Raw genomic sequence first — 20,115 nt, 5'->3', positions numbered from 1 at the left:
GTGCAATGATTTGTTGTTGTTTTTTCCAGCAATTCGATTTACAAGTTGAAATTAATATACAACAAAGGCTCATAACATGCAACTCAAGATATGTTAAGCCTTCTATAATGAGTATTTCAAGACATGAGGTTCATAGTAATTAGAATTATATAAGTTATGTAAAACTCATCTATGAGTGAATATACAGTTAGCATGATTCTGGAAAATACCCACCATCCCTGTCATTTGGAAGTCAAATTCTGCTTCCTTCAATTCATATTTAAAATGCAACCTTTACAGGCCTGAAAATGAAGTTACTGTATATTTTGTTTGCTCATAAATGTGCAGTGTAATAGTTGGCTAACACTTTACTATAATTTAGTGTGAGTGTAAGCATAAAGGTAACATTTCCTCCACACTACAATCTGCTACCCAATAATATACAACAATTCTTCTCAACAAAAAAGGAGAAATATAACATTAGAGAAAAATGCAATTTAAAACATCTGTACACACATACAACACTTAAGACCTTCAGTATATCAGTATCCAGTCCATTAAATTATGGACTGGATTAAGCAAATAAATTGAACAATGTACTAATATGATCCACTTCAAGAAACTCTTCAAACTTAAAGTGTTTACAAAGTACAAAGAAGAAGAAACATGATAAACATTCTGAATTTATTTCATCAATCCATTCCATTTCTAGATAATCTTACTCATCTCACCATATGAAATATAACTTACTTCACGAATAATAATTGATTTAATTTTATTATCATTACTTATGGAGTATATTTTGAATAAATTGAGAACAGGAAGTGAACAAAAGTGTTAGCAAGTGCTATGTAAAGGAAAAGGGGTAGGATTAAATCAACTCCGCTTCTTCCTACTCCGTTTCGAACATGTTGAATAGAGAAACTGGAAATTGTGATGTAAAATGTTGTATGCATGCATGTTCGAAATAAACTCAAACTCAACCAACTCAACAAGAAACAAGGTAGTGCAGCGTCAGGGTTTCACTTTAATTAAACGCGTTTGGTGTCACAGTTTGTCCTCCAAGCGACCACCGTCGAGAGTGTACGTGACGTCACAGCCGACAAACAAAATGTCGGTCGCGAAGCTGACAACACATTTTAACGGGTTTAACAAGCGTGTTTTTGCATTTGCTGGTCCTTTTAGTTCTTTTTTGTGGGTAAAATATGGCAGCGGATAGAGCTAAGACAGTATAAATGGCACAAATGTTCCTGTAGTATCGGTAGAAACCATAAACATGCTCAGCTAGCGAGGCAGAATTTGTCAAAGAAATACGAATATTCGAGTAGCGGCTGCACAAATCGACGACATTTTAAAATTTGTTGGTATAAAAAAACAAAAACATTATTACATTATGTCCGAGCTGGAGACACTCGTCGTCACCTTCCAGACAGAGCTGTTGGACGTGATGGAGACCCTGGTGAAAAGCGCCATGTTTAAGGTCACACAGTTGGTCGAGGATGGCTTCTTGGAGGAAATTAAGCGCAAGAACCGCGAGGTGCAGACCCTGAGGGTGAAGTTGGAATGTGCTGAGAAGAAATTAAGTGACAATGGTGTGAAAGAAAGACGGATGAGTGTTGATGCAAGTTGTGACACTGGCAACACTTCAGAAGACCTGCAAGATGGTAAGAACATGCTTAACGACATGCCACCATTTTCTAATATCAAACTATGTGGAATAACATCCTTTTTATTCCCCAGATGCGTTGAAGGAATGCGGTTTGAAGAGAGAGACATACAGTGATGACAGATCATTGAGAAGTCGAAGAACAGAAGAGGACCAGACTCCTGCAGCTCTCACTCATGTAAATAAGTCACATCATTTGACATCACCTGATGTCCCGTTTTTGATTGATTGATTGAAACTGTTATTAGTAGATTGCACAGTACAGTACATATTCCGTACAATTGACCACTAAATGGTAACACCCAAATAAGTTTTTCAACTTGTTAAAGTCGGGGTCCACGTTAATCAATTCATTAGTCCGGCTCATTAAATATGCAAAGTGGTGGTCATGTGAGCGTGTGTTGTTTAATGCGTTCTGGGCGGTGGTTTGCCTTTCGTGAAGAAAAATGCTCTATACTTGCGTTGTTTCAGGCTGTTGGCACGGTTATATTCGCTAAAATGATGATAATAATAATAATGGATTAGATTTATATAGCGCTTTTCTAGACACTCAAAGCGCTTCACAGAGAAGTGAGAACCCATCATTCATACACACCTGGTGGTGGTAAGCTGCTTTCGTAGCCACAGCTGCCCTGGGGTAGACTGACGGAAGCGTGGCTGCCAGTTTGCACCTACGACACCTCCGACCACTACCTATCATTCATTCACCATTGTGAGCGGCACTGTGGGTAAGGGTGAAGTGTCACTTTGTTCACCAGAAGTAAATTGGTAAGAAAAAGTCACTTGACTAAATATAAAGAATAGGGCTCTTAAGGGCACGTGATTTCGCAATGCATTGTGGCTATTGTGTAGCCATTTTTGCTGGATGTAGGTTTTGTTTACATGGTTTTACTGTACCTGCGGTAATGTGTGAGAGAGCAACAACCTGGATTAAAATCTATGGTACAAAATAAAAACATCAAGGGACCGCACCGAGACTAACTGTACTTTACTCCAAAGGCTCGCTACCTCGAAAAAAATAAGTTCAATTGGTTGAATTGATTGACATGAGCACGTCCAATTGACAGATATTTGTGTAAGCTGCCGCTGTTGTCGAAGCCATCCATCCATTTTATACCGCTTGTCCCTCTAACTTGTGTATATGTTGTCAACGGAGAAAGTTTTTATACCGCTGAAGAATTTCAAAATGCAAAGTCGGTTTAGGCTCATTATCCGCCGCCCAAATTGCGCATAATATACGGTTTTCATCTTGTATGTGTTGGAGATGGAGTGAGGGTGCCCAGCCTCATTTCATAAAGTTTCCCTGAAAAAAATAGGCCCAATATTACTTTTAAAAACGTTGATCCCTGCACTACTACTCCAAAAATAATACTTATACATTTTTGTGGGATTGCCCCTCGACTAAAACCACAAAATCCTTTATTTTACTGAAGCGATCATGACCACGATTGTCACAGTTTATAGATGAGGCACGTTCATGCCATGTTTTATACTTGTTAAAGCAAACAAAACTTAAACTTAAGCACAAAGTCTTGTATTTAGCCTTGTAAATAAGTAATTCAGAGTCCAGAAAGACCCACAATGCAATGCATTTCCACATGACACTTTCAAGCCCTATAAGAGTAAAGCATTCCTATGCTGCCCATTGATTGGATGCCAGACTCCAGTTCTTCATTTTGACTTCCGTAAGGACTGCAGTGTGTGCGACGTCATATTCAAATGCGGGTCAGATTGCGTTCACATTTTTTTGGGAACGTGAACGGCCACTAAAAAGATCGGATTTGACCCTGCATTTTGAACTTAGCCAAAGATTGTACTCACAATCAAACTAAAGATTCCTTCAAAAGGTATGCATGCTCAGGGAGACACAATTACATTTCCATAAACCAAAGATTGTACTCACAGTCACACTAAAGATTCCTTTAAAAGGTATGCACGCTCAGGGAGACATAATTATATTTCCATATTCCTTGTTATAGACACATGCAAGAGTTGCATGAATTCCAGGGGGGTGCATGTCTTGCCACAACACCGGCTCCAATTTGTGAGCAAGCTGCAACAAACGCGTTGTCTATTTACAGTGAAAAGCCGCTTCTAAGATACTAATCCTCACCACTATGGCAAAAAAAATAGGATGTTTCCTTCAAATATTATAACTGGAGAACATGAGAAAAAGAATGCTAAGCATGCTAAAAAGGGCAACACAAGAAGCTAAGCAATGTATAGTCTGGGTAATTTATCTAGATGTAAATAGTATCAAATACCTAGTGTTGTGTAAGTATATAAACACTACTAAAAGTAATTCGATTTATATTTTTCTTATTACAAAATATTTTTGGTGGTGTTTCTTGTGTAAAAACTCAAGGAGTAAGCAGCTGGAAACAAATGGGAGCCAATAGTAAAATACAATTGTAAGTAGCATCCAATACCACAAATTTAATACATCATCTGATTTACTAGCAAATTATACATTTTAATAAGACCAGCTTTTTAAAAATGTCTTACTGTGTTTAGGGTAAGTTCAGTTAAGTTACTTGCTATAAAACATTTTTAGTTCCATGATCTATTGTCAAAGTATTGAATCAGGACTCGAAATCAGAGGACAACATTTTTTTTATCGGGACATCCCTAGTTGACAGCATTTGTTGGTTTGCCAGGCCATTTTTAACTTAGTCTGGGAGGAAAGGTAAAATAGGGATGTAACAATAAACAGTATTATTTATAAACTTCTCTAAAAATTGCTAACGGTTATCATTACCACTTCAAATTAAAGTGATCGTAAAACCCTGATAGATAACGTTACTTCGATAAACTCACAGATCGGTGATACTGCTCATTTACAGTCGAAGCAAGCTAGTGTGCTAATGGCTGGGCTGGCTTAATAGGAAACTGCACTTTTTTAAATGTGTGCATGTCATTCACAAATCTTAATGTAAGACAAGTACACATATACTTTTTAATTTTTTTAATGCAATCTAACTAGTAAATAAACGTGAGCAAAAGTCAACTAACAATGGAGCTCTGGGTGTAATCTATTGTGCCCTTGGGAAGGCGTCTAAAAACATTAAAAAAATGGCAACAATATTCCATTCCATCCATCCATTTTTTATCGCTCGTCCCTTTCGGGGTAGCGGGGGGTCTAGTCACCTAAATAATAACCAAGTATTAACGATATTACTATTATGAGCGCTAATGTTAAGGAACTACTTTTAGAGGCGCTGTGATCACAGACAGCTAACGAGCGTATGCTGCTGTTGACATACATTTCTGAGCCGGTGAGCTGCTGCATTGCTTCTGAGTTGGTAAAAGTTAACTCGAGATTATAAATTGTGCCCCTCACTTGTATACCGTAGTAGAACGTTGTTGCTATAAAATGAGAAGTTGGTCAACTTTGACTTTCAACACAGACCCGAAACATTTGGTCTGCTAAGTAATCTTGTTGATCCTAATATGAAGATAATCAAATTAAATGTAGCAATATTTTCTCTGTTTAGACACCAGAACATACTGATGTGGTGCCAGTGGTGAAAGATGGAATCGGTAAGTTGTCATGTTTTTCTGTCCATCTTCATACATTGATATCATTTATAGTGGAGTAGATTTAGTATTTAAGAATTCTTCCTGGAATTCACGATGTTCCCACAATTCCCACAAACTATGAATTGCCTCGCGACTTTTTACGGTCTCTGCAACTTCCTGCACATATTGTCATCATTTTCGCCGGTCGAATTGTCCCTAAACAGCCTTCAAAGGCCCACATCAACTCTTGAACCAATAAAATGTGTCCCTGCATCTCCCACCCGCCTTCCTCATTTTCTTGTTGACATTGACAGGGATGTGGAAATGTAACAAAAATTACCGCTAAAGATCGCGCCCAACTGTTTCCCAGTGTTTTCAACGGAAGTGGTGGTAAACTACGTGCTTTGTGTTGGAACATAAATGAAAGTTTATGAAGGACAAACACATTTCAACCATATTACAAGTTTGAGTTCAAGATGGTGACAGCTCTTTTGTTCTGGCTCTGATGCACCTGTAGCGCCTGCCTGATGGTAGCAGGTCGCACAGGTGAAAGCCAGGGGGTATGCTGTCTTTGGTAATGTTTTTTGCTCCGTTGAGGCAGCGGGAGTTGTGTAAATCCTTCAGGGAGGGGAGGGGGCAGCCGATGATTTTTTGTGCAGAGTTTATGACCCTCTGAATCGCCTTCCTGTCTGCTTCAGTGCAGCTGGCGTACCATGCTGTTATGCAGTACATCAGCAGGCTTTCGACAGCCGAGCGATAGAAGTTTACCATCAGCTGCCTCTCCAGTCTGTTCTTCCTCAGCACCCTCAGGAAGTGGAGTCTGCGCTGGACCTTCCGGATGACCGCAGTTGTATTTGGGGTCCAGGAGTGGTCTGTAGATAGAGGGTGCCGAGGAACTTGAAAGAGCTGACTCTCTCCACCTCCTCGCCGTCAATGTAGAGTTTTTTTTTCTGAAATCAACGATGAGTTCCTTGGTTTTTGTAGTGTTCAGTGCCAGGTTATTCACTGAACACCATGCTGTTAGTTTCAGGACCTCATCTCTGTATGCAGACTCATCCCCCCCCCTGTAATGGGTCCAACCCCCGTTGTGTCATCAGGTAATTTGATGATGGTGTTCTCCGGGTGGGCTGGACTACAGTCATGGGTGTAGAGGGAATACAGCAAAGGGCTCAGCACACAGCCCTGTGGAGAGCCGATGCTGAGTGTGCGGAAGGAGGAGAGATGGGCGCCGAGTTTCACCGTCTGGGGTCGGTTGGTCAGGAAGTCCTTAATCCAAAAACAGGTTGGTGTGGGGAGGCCTAAGTCTAGCAGTTTGGTATCCAGGATGTCTGATATGTTAGTATTGAAGGCGGAGCTATAGTCGATGAAAAGCATCTTGACATCCCGGTGTTCCAGGTGGCTCAGTGCAGATTGGAGAGCTTTGGTTATGGCGTCGTCCGTGGATCTGTTTTCCCGGTAGGCAAACTATTGTGGGTCTAGAATGGGAGGGGGCATGCTTGGATGTGGTGTAGGACCAGCCTCTCGAAGCACTTCATGATGAGTGCTACTGGGTGATAGTCGTTGAGGTTGGTTGTTGCAGCTTTCTTGGGTACCGGGATAATTGTGGCGTATTTAAGGCAGGGTGGGATGAGTGCCTGTGCCAAAGAGAGGTTGAAGAGGACAGTGACAATGTAGGAGGGCTGGTCAGCGCATACTTTGAGCACATTTCCGGGCAGCGAGCGTGTGCACAAATACAAAAAGAGTCCAAGAGAAGCGACAAATTATTTGCAGTCATATTATTGTTATAATACAATATACATTCAATGACAGCTATCTATCTAAATAGGTTTTTGTACCTAAAGCTCATGCACATACATGTGTTATGTACGTATCTACTTACGTCATTATGTACGAGAAGTCGTAGGAGGGCCGTGATATGCTGTGTAAAATGCATTGGAAAGTTTGCGCCCTTTAGGCATCTTGTGTAAATGTTGCAAAACACCTCTTTTAAGTGTTCCTTACAACCTTAAATTAAAAAAGCAAAGGATTTAATCAAGATTTGAAAAACAAATGCATGTATTAATATTTTACTTGTTTTATACCACACAGACTTAAAAGTAGACAGTAGATGGCAATAACAACATACTCAGAACTCATTGTCAAATTACTTTACTGTCTTAATTATAGCTAATATACGGTAGTAATAATTCATTATAATTACACTAGTAAACACCATCAAAGGTGTCCTCATTGTCTGCTGTCTGCTCTGACGTCAACAAGTTGCAGATATTTTCCATGTACGTATGTTTGACGCTTGAAAAGAGTTTGTTCAACTCAACTAGAGTGATAAATAACATATGTGAATTAATAAGGGTGTCACCTAGGTCTCGGCGGTATATTGATTTTATCGATATGTATTTGAGGTTTTCGTCGTAGACTATTTAAAAATTAACAAAAAAAAAAAAGTCTCCTTTTGCTCCAGCATACTTTTTGCCGCCAGGGCTTCCGTAGATCTCGCCCGCCCCCTATTTTCCTTAGCAGAGATTCAAAACATGGCTAATGCTAACGCTAACAAGAGAGAGACAGACGTTTGTTTCAAAGAAAATAAAAGTGTTGTCAGTACTTTGGTTTTGCGGCAACACGCGTGGAACAAATGACTGCACAGCGCAAAGTGTTTAAAAAAGGCAGCAGCACAAAAAACAGCTGAGTGCGGGAAATACAACTACCTTACAAGGCGAACAAGACTGCAACTCCCGCTAAAAAGCAGCGTATTGTGGCAGAAACATTTACACATAGTGATCAGAGTTCTGATGTAACATAGGACGCTACTGTTGATGTGGTTGTATGTAAACATGTCAGCGTCAAAAGCCCAGCAAGTTCAGTGCAGGGAATACGAGCAAAGCAAAGCAAGCAGAAGTCTACTATGCACAAAGAGGAGGATTGCTTTAAAAAAATTAGCTTGAAAAGCAAAATTGGGACAATGTGTATAATGAAAATTATGTTGATGAAGCATATGAAAATGTTTTAAACACATTCATAATGCTTTATGAAGAAAATTGTCCATGGAAATAACTCAGTAGAGAAAGAACAATCAACCATGAATGACAAAATGATTAAAAAAATGCTTGTACCAAGAAAAACACATTATATAGAAAATGTATAACACAAAGAACTACAGAGGCAGAAAATAAGTACACAACGTATAAAAACAAGCTAACTAACATACTATGAACATGTAGAAAATAATATTACAGTCAATTATTAGACAGGAACAAAAACAATATGAGAGCAACATGGGGCATTCTCAATAGCATTATTAAAAATGGCACTAAGAGGGATTACCCCCAATACTTCTCAGACGGAAACATAAATAATGACAACATGAAGGAAGTAGTTGAAAGCTTCAATAATTACGTTGTAAATATTGGACCAAAATTGGAAGAAAGGATTTCAGACCCAGTTTCAACCGAGGACTATAATGACACCATAGAGAGAAATCCCAACTCAATGTTCCTCACGAAAGTGATACAGGAGGAAATAGTTAAAATTGTGAAAAAAATGCAAATCTAAGACTTCAATTAATTGTAATGAAATTGATATGGAAACAATAAAAAAGGTTATTGAGGAGATCTCAGGGTCATCCATCCATCCATCTTCTTCCGCTTATCCGAGGTCGGGTCGCGGGGGCAGCAGCCTAAACAGGGAAGCCCAGACTTCCCTCTCCCCAGCCACTTTGTCCAGCTCCTCCCGGGGGATCCCGAGGCGTTCCCAGGCCAGCCGAGAGACATAGTCTTCCCAACGTGTCCTGGGTCTTCCCCGTGGCCTCCTACCGGTCGGACGTGCCCTAAACACCTCCCGAGGGAGGCGATCGGGTGGCATCCTGACCAGATGCTCGAACCACCTCATCTGGCTCCTCTCGATGTGGAGGAGCAGCGGCTTTACTTTGAGCTCCCCCCGGATGACAGAGCTTCTCACCCTATCTCTAAGGGAGAGCCCCGCCACCCGGCGGAGGAAACTCATTTCGGCCGCTTGTACCCGTGATCTTGTCCTTTCGGTCATAACCCAAAGCTCATGACCATAGGTGAGGATGGGAACGTAGATCGACCGGTAAATTGAGAGCTTTGCCTTCCGGCTCAGCTCCTTCTTCACCACAACGGATCGATACAGCGTCCGCATTACTGAAGATGCCGCACCGATCCGCCTGTCGATCTCACGATCCACTCTTCCCTCACTCGTGAACAAGACTCCGAGGTACTTCAACTCCTCCACTTGGGGCAGGGTCTCCTCCCCAACCCGAAGATGGCATTCCACCCTTTTCCGGGCGAGAACCATGGACTCTGACTCAGAGCCATTAATGCATATTATTAGTAACCTATCATTTCAAACAGGCAAATTCCAAAACAAAATAAAAACAGCTAAAGTTGAACCAATGTATAAGACTGGAGACAAACACCATTTTGCAAATTATTGACCGGTTTCTTTACTTCCACAATGTTCTAAAATCAGTGAAAAACTGTTCAATAACAGATCAGAGAGTTTCATAAAATAAAAACATAGAATACTCGAACTAATATTTCAACTTTGATGGCTTTAATCAAAATTACAGAGGTAATTACAATAGATAGGAAAGAATGTGCAGCAGCAGTGTTTATGGATATACCGTAACTAAAGCATTTGACACAATCACAATGTTTTAATCAAAACATTTGAACGGTATGGCATCAGAGGGTTGGTCTTAAACTGGGTTAGAAGTTACTTAACCAACAGGAAACACTACGTCAAGCTAGGCGAACACACATCTACAATGCTAAATATGTCCTGTACCCCACGGATCAATACTAGGACCAAAATTGTTCAATCTTTATAAAAATGACATTTGTATGGTTAGGACTATTTGCGGACGATACAACAGTGTTTTGTTCAGGAGAGAACACACAGAAAGAAGCTAATACAAATAACAGAAGAAATTAACAAAAGATGGCTTGACAAAAACAGACGATCCTCAGTAAAACTAATATAATACTATTTGGTAACAGTAGAAGACAAAGTCAAACACAAATACAAACAGACAGAATAGAAATTGAAAGAGTAAATGAAACCAAATTTCTAGGTATAATGATTGATGATAAAATTAACTGGAAATCCCATATACAAATATACAACATAAGGAGGCCAGAAACATGTCAATAATGAATAAAGCTTAACATGTATTGGACCAAAAATCACTTTATATTCTCTACTGCTCACTAGTGTTACTATATCTGAGTTATTACCGTCTCAGTGGCCTAGTGGTTAGAGTGTCCGCCCTGAGATCGGTAGGTTGTGAGTTCAAACCCCGGCCGAGTCATACCAAAGACTATAAAAATGGGACACATTACCTCCCTGCTTGGCACTCAGCATCAAGGGTTGGAATTGGGGGTTAAATCACCAAAAATGATTCCCGGGCGCGGCGCCGCTGCTGCCCACTGCTCCCCTCACTTCCCAGGGGGTGATCAAGGGGATGGGTCAAATGCAGAGGACAAATTTCACCACACCTAGTGTGTGTGTGACAATCATTGGTACTTTAACTTTAACTATTGTGCAGAAATATGGGGAAACAACTACAAAAGTACACTTCATTAATTAACGGTGTAACAAAAAAGATCAGCTAGAATAAAACATAATGTTGGAAATAGAGAACATTCAAACCCTTTATTCATTGAATCAAAAATAGTGAAATTCCACAACATAGTGAATTTGCAAACAGCTAAAATGATGCACAAAACAAACTACAATCTGCTACCAAAAAATAAACAACAATTCTTCTCAACAGAAGAGGAGGAATATAACCTTACAGAAAAATGTAATTTAAAACATTTGTATGCACGTACAACACTTAAGACCTTTAGTATTTGGAATTAAATTATGGAATGGATTTAGCAAAGAAATCAAACAATGTCGGCAGCATGGTTGAAGAAGGGGTTAGTGCGTCTGCCTTACAATACGAAGGTCCTGGGTTCGATCCTGCGCTCGGGATCTTTCTGTGTGGAGTGTGCATGTCCTCCCCGTGACTGCGTGGGTTCCCTCCAGGTACTCCGGCTTCCTCCCACTTCCAAAGACATGCACTTGGGGATAGGTTGATTGGCAACACTAAATTGGCCCCTAGTGCAGGGCACCAGGTAGCCCATAAGGACCAGATGAATAGCCCGCTGGCCTGTTCTAAAAATTCGCATTAATCAGTACCCAAGAAGTACCTCTTGGTTTCAAAAATGTTGGTGACCCCTGCCCTAGTGTGTGAATGTGAGTGTGAATGTTGTCTGTCTATCTGTGTTGGCCCTGCAATGAGGTGGCGACTTGTCCAGGATGTACCCCACCTTCCGCCCGATTGTAGCTGAGATAGGCTCCAGCGCCCCCCGCAACCCCGAAGGGAATAAGCGGTAGAAAATGGATGGATGGATGGCTCAAACAATGTACTAATATGATCCAATTCAAGAAGCTCTTCAAAGTTAAAGTGTTTACAAAGTACAAAGAAGAAGAACCATGATAAACATTCTGAATTTATTGCATCCATCCATTCATTTTTTAGATAATCGTATTCATCTCACCATATGAAATATAACTTACTTCATAAATTATTTATGTTTAATGTTTTTATTTATGTAGTATATTGTGAATAAATTGAGAACAGGAAGTGAACAAAAGTGTTAGCAACTGCTATGTAAAGGAAAATGAGTAGGATTAAATAAGCTCTGCTTCTTCTTACTCCTTCTCGAACATGTTGAATAGAGAAACTGGAAATTGTGAAGTGTCATGTTGTACACATGCATGTTCGAAATAAACTCAAACACTTTTCTTTTCTTTGGAAAAGACGTCTTGCGCTCGTTAGCATTAGCATTAACCTAGTTTTGCTCGGTTTGTTGACCTCCGCTAGGGAAGTTAGAGGGCAGGCGAGGGCTACGGAAGCTCATGGGGGCAAAAAAAACATGCTGGAGAAAGAAAAAACCTTTTTTTATTTTTTTTATTTAAATCGTCTGCAACAATAAACTGGAATATATTGATAAAATCGATATGTCGCCCAGTCCTACTGAATCGATTTCATTACACTGAATCATTTCAGGTCGTGTCGTAAAATAATACTGTTACTGATACAAATCGGCAACCACACAAATCAAATCGTTAATACAAATCGTTAATACAAATGGTAAATGGGTCGTACTTGTATCAGAATCAGAATCAGCTTTATTGTCATTACGCAGGGTAACGAGATTGAGGCCATTCCATACAGCGCGATGTGTGCATACAAGAAAACAATGTGTAAATATGTAAAAATATACAAAATATAGAAGTGCAAAGAAAGGTGTGGAAGAGAAAAGTGTACACTCTGTACAATGTACACTCTATACACTCTGCGCAAAATGTACACCCTATACACTCTGTCCAAATGTACACCCTATACACTCTGTATAGCGCTTTTCTACCTTTTTAAGGAACTCAAAGCGCTTTGACACTGTTTTCCACATTCACCCATTCACACACTGATGGCAGGAGCTGCCATGCACGGCGCTAACCAGTCCCATCAGGAGCAAGGGTGAAGTGTCTTGCTCAAGGACACAACGGACGTGACTAGGATGGTAGAAGGTGGGGATTGAACCAGTAACCCTCAGATTGCTGGCACGGCCACTCTCCCAACTTCGCCATGCCGTCCCTATATATATATATATATATATATATATATATATATATATAGTGTTTCCCACACATTCATTTATTTGTGGCGGGCCGCCACAAATGGATTTTTCGGCTTTTGACTCGCTCGATCGCTCATAAAAGCAATGGGACTCTGTCTGTGAATGTACCTTGTCGTTACAACTCCAGTGCAGTAGGTGGCGGTAGCCTACTATGCATTGTAACTCCGCCAATAGCACTTAATTCACCTGGTGGGCCAGAAGAAGAAGAAGAAGAAGAAGACGACGACGACGACGACGGAGTAAAAGAAAAACGGACCGACCGGATCAAAATACGAGGGTAATATAGGTTATAGGTAGATAAGTTATAGCTGCATCGCTCGCGGCTCGTCATATATTTAACGTTGGAGACGGTGCTTCAGATACTGCATTAATACTGAAGATAATTGTCCACTGTCCACTGCAGCATGTGAATGCAATGAAAAGAATAAAATCTGAGCCAACCAGCTGTTAAAATGTTGTCCAGGTTAATGTTTTGGCCATTAAAGGCCCTTCATTTCAAGATTTCAACTGTGATCGGGCTTTAAACAGGTGGCTGACCTGTTCAGATGGGTGTAACTGCTACTGGTCAAATAATGTGAAATAGCATTTAATTTTACATGTATGCAATGCCATTTAAATGTAATTATAGATAATAATAATAATAATAATAATAATTACTGTGTAGTGTTGTAAATAGTCAACGGGAAGGATTTTAGTAAGATATAAGCCATGAGCACTACACAGCCAGAAAAAAACCTAGGCAGGACAAGTAAAAATATTGGGGCAAGTAGATTTGAGAAGTCGGGCAAGTAGAAAAAAACCTTAACGTTGAACCTTGCATGTGTTGAGCTGCTGCCGCTTAAGGTTAGACGGCACTGTACATAGAGCGGTTCTGCTCGTTAGTAATAAATTCTACTGTTGGATGTTCACTCCTTCACACAGATGAGTATAGAAAAATATTTTCAACGGCCGAAAAGGGCTGGACTTGGAGAGGAGGTAGGCCTACAGTCCGGACCACAGGAGGTATTATCAAAACGGTGTAGACACTTAGAAATCTCATAAGGAAAGTGAACAGACGTCCATCAGTATGAAAATGAATTTGCTTCCAATACTTCCAGGCTTCAACTAGTGCCGCAGCTGAGGCAGTAAGAGAGGGTGAGGAGGAAGGGATAGTAAGTACGCAGGGAGATGTTGTAGGAGAGGAGGGAGACAGGCAGCATGTAGAGCCAGCTAGGGCGGAGGCAACAGGTGAGACTCAGCAAACATTGAAAAATAAAGCAGGGTCAGATCCGAAATGCACTTTTCTCATGAAAAGGGTCCTATTTTATATTCTTATGTGCCTTATAGAGAGGACCACGACAAAACATAGAGCGACTGGGTTCGATCCAGAATGGCTAAAAATGCCACAATTTAAGTCATGGCTGTATAACACCCAGCACGGTAAGCTCCAGTGTCTCCCTCTTCTCTGGAGGAGGGTCTGGCGAGCGAGACTAGCTCCAGTGCGACCTGTTCAGCAGCAGCAGGAGGAGGAGGAAGAGGAGGTTGACTGACTGTAGCAGGACACCTCTGCCACTGTTTCACTTTATGTTGCTGGTAAATAATATGGTTGTAGTAGTAGGCTAAAGTTAAATTATTTAGTATGCACTAATTAAAGGGGCAGAGCTTTAAGAGACATTTTAGCTTTTATATTTTATAAGATATATTTTTTGTAAGAACCACAATTAATAAATATATTTCAGTGAATAACTAATTGTTCAAATCTGTATATAAATATGTACATAAAGTGTTGTAATTATATTCCAACTCCGCGTTCTTCTTGGTCATCGCCGCTGCCGCCGCCACCCCCCTACCCCCGACCACGCCACCACAAATAGATGCCTGTCCTGTGGGAAACACTGATATATATATATATATATATATATATACACATACACACACAAACATCTTAAAATGCTACAACTTTATTTAATGTTAATGACATGCTGTGCCATACAGTGCAGTACCTTACATTTGTTATGTTAAGTCACACACGGTTTTTATGCTTGAAAATGCCTAATTTAGCCCACAATATGTAAAATTAGCTTTCCTAAGAATGCTAATGGCACCAAGTGGGTGTTGCATTTATGGGCCATTCCCCATTAATGCAACTCTTGTTTCATCCTCTTGATAAAGAAGTGCCATGTACTCACAATTTAAATGTCAATGATTGAAGTACATACAGATGATATCTAACCTCTTAACATTTCCTGAAGGCCTGGAGGACTCCGACATGGCTGTGCTTCTGTCAGTGGAGATGGATGCTGGTAGGACAGGCCAAACACTGCATCATCAGAACCTTGGAACTGACAGGAAGTGTGATTCAGCCAAAGTTTCGGTCCATCGTGCAGAGCAGGGGCTGGAAGAGTATTTCACAGAAGGCAATATGAGTCCTGTTACTCATGACAGAGGTCAGCTTTGTAGCTCCTCCCCTAAGGGAAGACTTTTGAAACTTGACTCACTTGGTGTGTCCGTCAAGCAGGAGATAATTGTGGATTGTGGGGGCATCCCATGTGTGAAGAAAGAAACTTCACAGCCAGAAATTGCGTCTTCTTTTGCAATTAAGAGGAACAGAGAGACTTATTTAGCACCGAAGCAAAACACAAATCCCCGTAAAACGACGGCACAGGAGCAGCTGAAGCAGAACTCTAACGTTGGCACGTTTGACAGGTCACGGGCTGCCATGAAGCAACTTATTCGGCCTATTAAAAAGCCTGCTCTATCGAACAACACGTTAGCGTTGTCTTGCACTTACTTAAACGTAGACCCCCTGAACCGTATTCCTTCCACGTCTAAAGCCACGCCCCCTGCTACACTTCAGCGAAGTCACCCTGCAAATAAATTCACCTCTGCCGTTAGTCGAACTGGCACCCAGTGTGTCAGTAACAGATCCCAGCCTCACGCGCGCTCTTTGGCCCACCCAGACGGCCACGCGGTACACCCCTTGCGCTGCGGCCATTGTGACAAATGTTTCCCCCATCTCAGCAACCTGAAGGCCCACCTGCAGATTCACACGGGCGAGCGGCCTTTCTGCTGCTCTCTGTGCGGCCGCAGCTTCACCAAACTTAGCAACCTCAAAGCCCACCGCAGAGTCCACACGGGAGAGAGACCATACTGCTGCCTAGCCTGCGGTAAACGCTTCACACAGAAGTGCAACCTGAAACGCCATCAGAGAATACACATGGACGAGTGACAGACACGGCGGTCAGGAAACCACAGTTTTTTTGTGTGTAAATGTCCCTGAGATTGAGTGTTTTTTGTCATGTTGTGCAGTTCACGTGATACTTTTGAAGGCAGCTTCTTGTATTCGTCTCCTGGAAGTGATTGCAAGCATTTTAAAATATAATGTCTTACTGTAAGCAACAGGCACAATTGGGTTGTTGTTAACTGTGTCATTTACCATTAATTTGGGGTCTAGAGATCCGATATTGATATTGGTCCGATATCAGCAAAAAAACAAGTGTCGGATGATATCGTCTTCCATGTAAAATATCCGATACAAGCAGTCCTGCAGCGTGTTTACCTGTGCAAAGCTGAATAGCCAGTTAACATCTGAATGTCCTCCGATAAGCACACGCGGTTGGTCTTTTCTTGTATTTTAGTCTCATCATTAACAAAAGGTAAACATGGCAAGCTATAGGAGTCTAAAACCGCACGTGTCAATATGAAAAATATCAAATAATTATAGTTGCATATTAGTTACACATGCAAAGTCTCCCTGGCAGAAGCGTATGGGAAAGTATTCAGTAACAAACGTGTCCGCATCATTCAAATTACTGTGTTATGACCTTAACTTCATTAAATTATTGTGGCCACTCTTTGTCGCCAAAAATAATAACCCCTCCACTTGAATTTTAAAGACAGCACAGTCTATTCCACACAATTAATAATAAATATGTTAGTGTTTTTCATACCTTACATTGTTGTCTGACTAATTTCACTTGATTAAATCTTTTCTAACATTCCACACCATAAAATAAAAGTATGTACTATGATTTGAGACTATATATCCAGTGTTCGTAATACCAGCAACGCTGGTATTACGAACCAGTACTTGCTGTACTTTATAAGTACAGCAAGTTTAATGCCATTGCTTTTACGAGTAACAAGTCATTTACCGTATTTTCCGCACCATAAGGCGCCCTGGGTTATAAGCCGCGCCTTCAATGAACGGCATATTTCAAAACTTTGTCCACCTATAAGACGCCCCGTGTTATAAGCCGCATCTAACTGCGCTAAAGGAATGTCAAAAAAACAGTCAGATAGGTCAGTCAAACTTTAATAATATATTAAAAACCAGCGTGATGTGGGCGCGCACAGAGTCGTATATCAACATGGACGGAGCTGCGTGAAAAAAGCCACCCGGCCTCTTCGCGTAAACTTACCTTAACCACTCGCTCATCTTTTCTTCATCCATCCCTTCGAGTTAGCTTTTATGATGACGCCGGCTGGAAAGGTCTCTTTTGGCAAGGTCTTCCTTTTGAATATCACCATGGGTGGAAGTTTCTGGCCATTAGCATGGCAAGCTAGAACCACAGTGAAGGATGACTTCTCATTCCCTGTGGTGCGAATATTCACCGTACGTGCTCCCGTTGTATCCACAGTGCGGTTCACAGGAATATCAAAAGTCAGTGGAACCTCGTCCATGTTGATAATGTTCTCTGGCCGGATCTTTTTTTTCAGCTATCTTGTTTTTACAATATGCACGGAAAGTAGCCAATTTTTCTTGAAAGTCTTTAGGCAGTTGCTGTGAAATAGTAATCCGTGTGCGGATGGAGAGATTGCGTCTTTTCATGAACCGGATCCCTGTCGCTTAGTAGGAGCCATTTTGTGGTCTTTACAGATGTAAACACACAAAGGAAAGGAAATGAAACGTAATATCCGCGCGCTTCTTCTTCTTCTACGCGGGCGGGTGGTTGCTTACAGTAGAAGAAGAAGCGCTTCCTGTTCTATGGGGGCGGGTGCTTACCTTGGCGGTTGCTTGCGTAGAAGAAGAAGCACTTCCTCTTCTACGGGGAAAAAATATGGCGGCTGTTTACCGTAGTTGCGAGACCGAAACTTTATGAAAATGAATCTTAATATTAATCCATATATAAAGTGCACCGGGTTATAAGGCGCACTGTCAAATTTTGAGAAAATTTGTGGTTTTTAGGTGCGCCTTATAGTGTGGAAAATACGGTAATTATTTACTTTTAAGCCCGTTACAACGCCGTTTAAGATAGCTTGATGTAACCTGGCACGCTACTTTTGATGTGGTTTGCGGTCCTCTCCAAGGTTTCTCATAGTCATTCACATCGACGTCCCACTGGGGTGAGTTTTTCCTTGCCCTTATGTGGGCTCTGTACCGAGGATGTCGTTGTGGCTTGTGCAGCCCTTTGAGACACTTGTGATTTAGGGCTATATAAATAAACATTGATTGATTGATTGATATTGTCAACAGGACAGCTTTATAAGTACAGCAAGTTTAATGCAGGAAATACCGTTTTACTCGTGAAAGCAACAAGCAGCACTGCACCAAAATGAACTTGATATCAAATAGGAAGAGGCAATATCACACTGTGACACAGCAGACAACAACATACGCACTCGACCACACAATGGGAATAATGATCACCAAATCAAAGATTTATGTGACAAACTTGCCATCCAAACAATACACCGTTTGTTGACAAGAAGATATGACCGCCATCAAAGCACATACAATCTCTTTATTAGCCAGAGTTAACACAATCCGGTGAAAAGATTCAAAGAGCTGGCGTCAGAGCCGACAAATTGCCGCTGCTAACTGCTAAAGCTAACAAACATAGCTCTGTTAAAGCCCTTTTTGACATTGCATGTCACTAGGCAACAGGCCCCGCCTTTTAAAAGAACACACACACTGCTCTCATATGAAACGTCCCTCAACTACATACGCGAGATTGTGAAGTTGTTGTTTTTTTAAAGTAACATATTAATTACTTTCCCTTTCGTTAAAGACTAATACAATTACTTTTTGGTAAAATAACGGGTAACTATAATTAATTACTTTTTAAAAGTATTTTTCAGAACACTGTATATATCATATCGGATCAATAGCAGTATCGGTCTATCCTCAAGGCTCCAATATTGGTATCATATAAGAAATTAAAGAGTTGTATCTGCATGCCCTTGCTAAAAATATTTATTCAAGTAATACACAAATTCTGCCATTTTTATATACAGTGTACCTCTTTTACGCAACTTGTTTATTGCCAAAATATTGTCCCAAGTTTTTGTGTTCTGTCTCAGTTATTGTAAGGTCTAAAACTGTGTGTAGCAAACTACTGTAATCCGTTTGCCCATGTATCATTCTGTGGAATAGTGTCTAAACCAGGGGTGTCAAACTCATTTCAGCTCAGGGGGTCCGCATGGAGGTAAATCTATTCCCACCTGGGCCAGACGGGCTAAATCATGGCATAATAACTTAAAAATACATCTACGACAATGTAAGATTGTTTTCTTAGTTTTACTTTGGCCAAAGATAGAACAAGCACATTGTTCATTCATATCAGCAATATACTTCAAATGTAAAACTGATATAAACTCAATACATGCAAAGTGAGATATGTCAAGCTTGTATTTGTTGGAATGTTGATAATCACAGTTTACAGTTTTTGAAAACCCACAGTTTTTGGAGAATTTCAATTCGAAGTTGTATTAAGCTGTAAGCCATAATCATAAACATTGTATTAAAAGAAAGATTGCAATATTTTGAGTTGCATATGAGCAGATGCCATTAGTTTCACCTTGTCGATATGATTGCTGGAATAAACAAACCTTTGCCCGATATTTTGATATTTTTGAGTTTCACTTGTATATATGTAATATGTGCATACGCATGTTCGTATGTATGTTATAAATGATAAATGGGTTACACTTGTATAGCGCTTTTCTACCTACAAGGTACTCAAAGCGCTTTGACAGTATTTCCACATTCACCCATTCACACACACATTCACACACTGATGGCGGGAGCTGCCATGCAAGGCGCTAACCAGCAGCCATCAGGAGCAAGGGGTGAAGTGTCTTGCCCAAGGACACAACGGACGTGACTAGGATGGTAGAAGGTGGGGATTGAACCCCAGTAACCAGCAACCCTCCGATTGCTGGCACGGCCACTCTACCAACTTCGCCACGCCTGTACAGTATTTAATGTATGTACTGTATTGTACCATGGCTTGGAATTTGTTCTTTCTATTTTTACTTCATTAT

General features: G+C 40.7%; 1 protein-coding gene across 1 annotated transcript; it reads left to right on the top strand.

Moving 5' to 3' along the window:
- Window positions 1-789: 789 nt before the first annotated feature.
- Window positions 790-19,692, top strand: LOC133621672 (uncharacterized). The gene is made up of 4 exons (XM_061983926.2): window positions 790-1,643; window positions 1,720-1,823; window positions 5,140-5,185; window positions 15,102-19,692. Exons 1-4 carry the CDS (start codon window positions 1,373-1,375, stop codon window positions 16,076-16,078), a joined length of 1,398 nt encoding a protein of 465 aa, XP_061839910.1. The 5' UTR covers window positions 790-1,372; the 3' UTR covers window positions 16,079-19,692.
- Window positions 19,693-20,115: the final 423 nt, after the last annotated feature.

The sequence above is a fragment of the Nerophis lumbriciformis genome, linkage group LG25, assembly GCF_033978685.3.
Source record: "Nerophis lumbriciformis linkage group LG25, RoL_Nlum_v2.1, whole genome shotgun sequence".
NCBI classification, from domain to species: Eukaryota; Metazoa; Chordata; class Actinopteri; order Syngnathiformes; family Syngnathidae; genus Nerophis; species Nerophis lumbriciformis.
Note: the sequence above shows the minus strand (reverse complement) of the source record. Positions and strands in the feature narration are given on the sequence as shown.